The 3,426-nt window shown below is 42.6% G+C and overlaps 1 protein-coding gene across 1 annotated transcript; it reads left to right on the top strand.

Annotated features, from left to right (window-relative positions):
- Positions 1–864: 864 nt before the first annotated feature.
- On the top strand, positions 865–1,986 carry LOC104427435 (BRASSINOSTEROID INSENSITIVE 1-associated receptor kinase 1). Its single transcript, XM_010040531.2, has one exon. It carries the CDS (start codon positions 865–867, stop codon positions 1,984–1,986), a length of 1,122 nt encoding a protein of 373 aa, XP_010038833.2.
- The last annotated feature ends 1,440 nt before the right edge of the window (positions 1,987–3,426 follow it).

Below are 3,426 nucleotides of genomic sequence, written 5' to 3'. Positions count from 1 at the left end.
AGTGTTACGAGCCCTGCGGAACCATGGGAGTGGGCCACCAATTAACCTGTGGCGTGTAACAAAAAGTACTGTAGATTGTCAAGGAAGAGTCTAAGTCCGAGTCCATTGATATATCTAATTATACCCACATTTACTCAAAAAATTAATAAATTTTGTACCAACTAAAATATATCGAGTACTTCACATCTTACTAATTCTCTGATGTGAAATTTTTTTTAGTACAACTCACATGTGCATCTCAACTATTAGACTTTTGAGTATATGCATAAATTCAACTTCTAGATTCAATTTTTGTATTCTAGAATAAAATTGGTCGATCCTTCAATTCCAAGTAACCATTACGAACTAACAGATTATCAATGCTCCAGTCATTACAAGGAAAAAGCCAAGAAATTGTCCTTTTCATCATCGGTTTACCTTTCTTCAAAGCTAGGAATGTCATGGAAGCTTTGAGGAAATTTCTTGGTGACCAGTCCATTGTGACGGCCCAAGAAAAGTGCGTATATAAACATGGAGAACAAAAAGCGGGACAGCATTCTACTAGGTCCCCAAATTTCCATACGAAAGACCTACCTGTGCCATATCAACTTCTAATTTGCAACCCTTACAACACAGAATCTCCTCCAACATCGAGACAGTATATGTCTAACTCCAAATTCTTCTCTACTCCTCTGTTAGTGTTGTTGAGTTAGCCATAGACTTGATATTGAGACCTCGGGGATTGATGAAGTTCCCCAAACATCATTTGTTTCGGTCCCCCCTTGTGATGCAAACGGCTGTTTGAGTCTTGTGGTTAGGCAATAAACGCAGAAAGGTCGGATTTGTGGTGGATTGAGAAGAAGAGCTTGACAAATTCTCGTCGAGATGGTATTCAATTTGCGCACGTTCAGTCTGTCCAGTACCAGTATACAAGTTGGTCCAACAGCTCGCTTTAGGGATCTGCTGAGGAGGTTCTCTGTGCATGAACTTCAAGTTGCAACAAGAAACTTTAGCCCCAACAGCATGTTGGGCGAAGGCGCGTTTGGACCTGTTTACAGAGGATGCTTGGCCGATGGTTCTATAGTTGCAATAAAACGAATGAGGGAACTTTCTGAAGATTCAAAGAAACAGTTTTGGACAGAAGTGGAAGTGGCAGGCATTGCTCCACACCCGAATTTGTTAAGCCTGCTTGGGTTTTGCATTACGGATCAGGAGTGCTTGTTAGTCTATCCATTTATGGTTAATAGAAGTCTAAACTTCCACTTAGGACAGCGAGTCAGCAATCCGATTGATTGGTCTATCCGGATGAGAATAGCTTTAGGAGTTGCTAGGGGGTTAGCGCACTTGCATGATCAATGTCATCCAAGCATCATTCACCGTGACGTGAGTTGTTCAAACATATTATTGAATGAGGAATTCGAGCCAGTTTTAGGAGACTTTGGCCTAGCCAGAATCATGCATGAGACGGATATTGTGGTGGGAAACGTCGAATGGTCCATCGACTGCAGACCTGTCAAATGGTCTGTCAATAGCAGACCTGTCGAATGGTCCCCTAGACACAGGCGTTGCATATCGCCACAACGCTACCATGATACTTACGTCAACAGCGCTGTGCGTGTGCATACAGGGTATGTCGCTCCGGAGTACTTAACCACGGGCAAGTGTACGTGGAGGATTGACGTATATGCATATGGGTATATGCTTCTCGAGCTCATCACGGGAAAGCAGCTTTCTGATAAAGGAATTGCAGGTCTTCACCCAGCTGATTTGATAAGTGAATTTGTGGAGGACAACAGCTTGGAAACAATCGTTGATCCCAAATTGCAGGGAAGCTACTCGAAAGATGAAGCAGAGTGCGTTCGCCAGTTGGCATTACTCTGTGTTTGTATGAACCCGGCAAAACGACCAAAAATGTCCGAGGTGATTAGCACACTTGAGAACTCATGTCATGATACGAGGAGTCCCAGTGAAGCTGATTCTCAATCAGATTATGATTGTAATCTGTGAGACCAACTGTAGCACTCCCTACTACTCCATCCTGGCTTCTCCATCTTCATCAGAGATTGCCTAACGTCATACGCCATCTCTCTTGCTTTTGCTGTAAAATATAGCTTCCACATTTCAATTATCATTCCCCTTATACGTTCATCAGGTTCTTGGAACTTCTAATTCCCCAGATCATGTTTATCTGAGTCATCATGCCTGTTGCTTCCATCCGCATTGTGTACTTAAAATCTTGTTATCGCACTTCTGCTCGCAGAGAATATATTCTTCGCTTCACATATTTATCTGGAATATACTTGGAATTTCACTTGGAAAATTCCTTAGCAGAGCTAATATGTGTGGGGTAGGATCTTTGTTGAGGCAAAATGAACTCTAACTGTGCTCGCTTAGGCGAAAAACGATTCCTAGTGATCTAGAAAAGATTTCTCTTAACCATGGAGTCTATCATGTTTTGGTCATGAATAAAGGAGCTTAAATATTGGAGGAGACGAAGCAGTACGGGTGCCTGAGCAATTTCCAGATTGGGGGAACTGAATTGAAATCTAGCTTGCTGACGCTTTAGCAATATTAGCTTCAATTCATCATTGGAAGATACAAGGCAACCTTCTTTGTTTGGGTCAGGGATGAAGGTATGGTGTAAAACGGTTAATAATCATAGTTGATTTATAACTCATTGACTTAAACTTTTGATTGAAGGTAGGTCAAACTGAACATCTTAACAGCCTTCGACTTTGACTCTCTCTTGGGGATCTCCCTTATGAAGATATCGATCTTTGTTGTGTCGGCTCAACAAGTGATATCATTGCATTGGTGGCCTACTCCTTTTGTGTATCGGTCTCTGGTGAATATCCCGAACGAAAAAAAAAGGAAATATCAACCGTGACTCCCTAATCAAAGCAGCGGATGGTGTTCCCGGCTTCTTTTTAAGCTTGCCTAGGCCAACGCGATTGATGTGGAGTCTATGTATCTGAAGAAAGAAAAATCTCGAATGTGACTCCCTAATCCAGGTGACGGATGGTGTCCCCAGCTTCTCACCAAGCTTGGCTAGGTCAAGTCGATCGCGGGGTCATCTGAATATGTCAATGAAGGAGAATCTCAAATCTGACTCATCAATGGAGGTGGCAAATGGCGTTCCAGGCCTCCCCCAAGCTTAGTTGGGTAAAGGCAATCGAGGTGGGGTCTGAAGGGTAGATACTGTGCTCACCAACATCTTGCCAAACTTGGCCTAGCCGAAGTGGAGAGTCTCGGATCAAGATAATATTAGTATAGATGAATACCTGGTTAAGAGAGAGCAAGCCTAATGCAAGCCGCTCACACGTGAGAGGAGATTGGTTGAAGTGCACTTGTGAGGGTATTAGGCGAAAGAAGTGCCATATCGAGAATGTTGTGTAACGTGGAGTAGCTAATATATCTTAATTAATTCATAACTCATTAATTTAAGCT

Source organism: Eucalyptus grandis, chromosome 11 (genome assembly GCF_016545825.1).
Source record: "Eucalyptus grandis isolate ANBG69807.140 chromosome 11, ASM1654582v1, whole genome shotgun sequence".
Lineage (NCBI taxonomy): Eukaryota > Viridiplantae > Streptophyta > Magnoliopsida > Myrtales > Myrtaceae > Eucalyptus > Eucalyptus grandis.
This window is presented reverse-complemented; position numbering and strand designations above follow the sequence as displayed.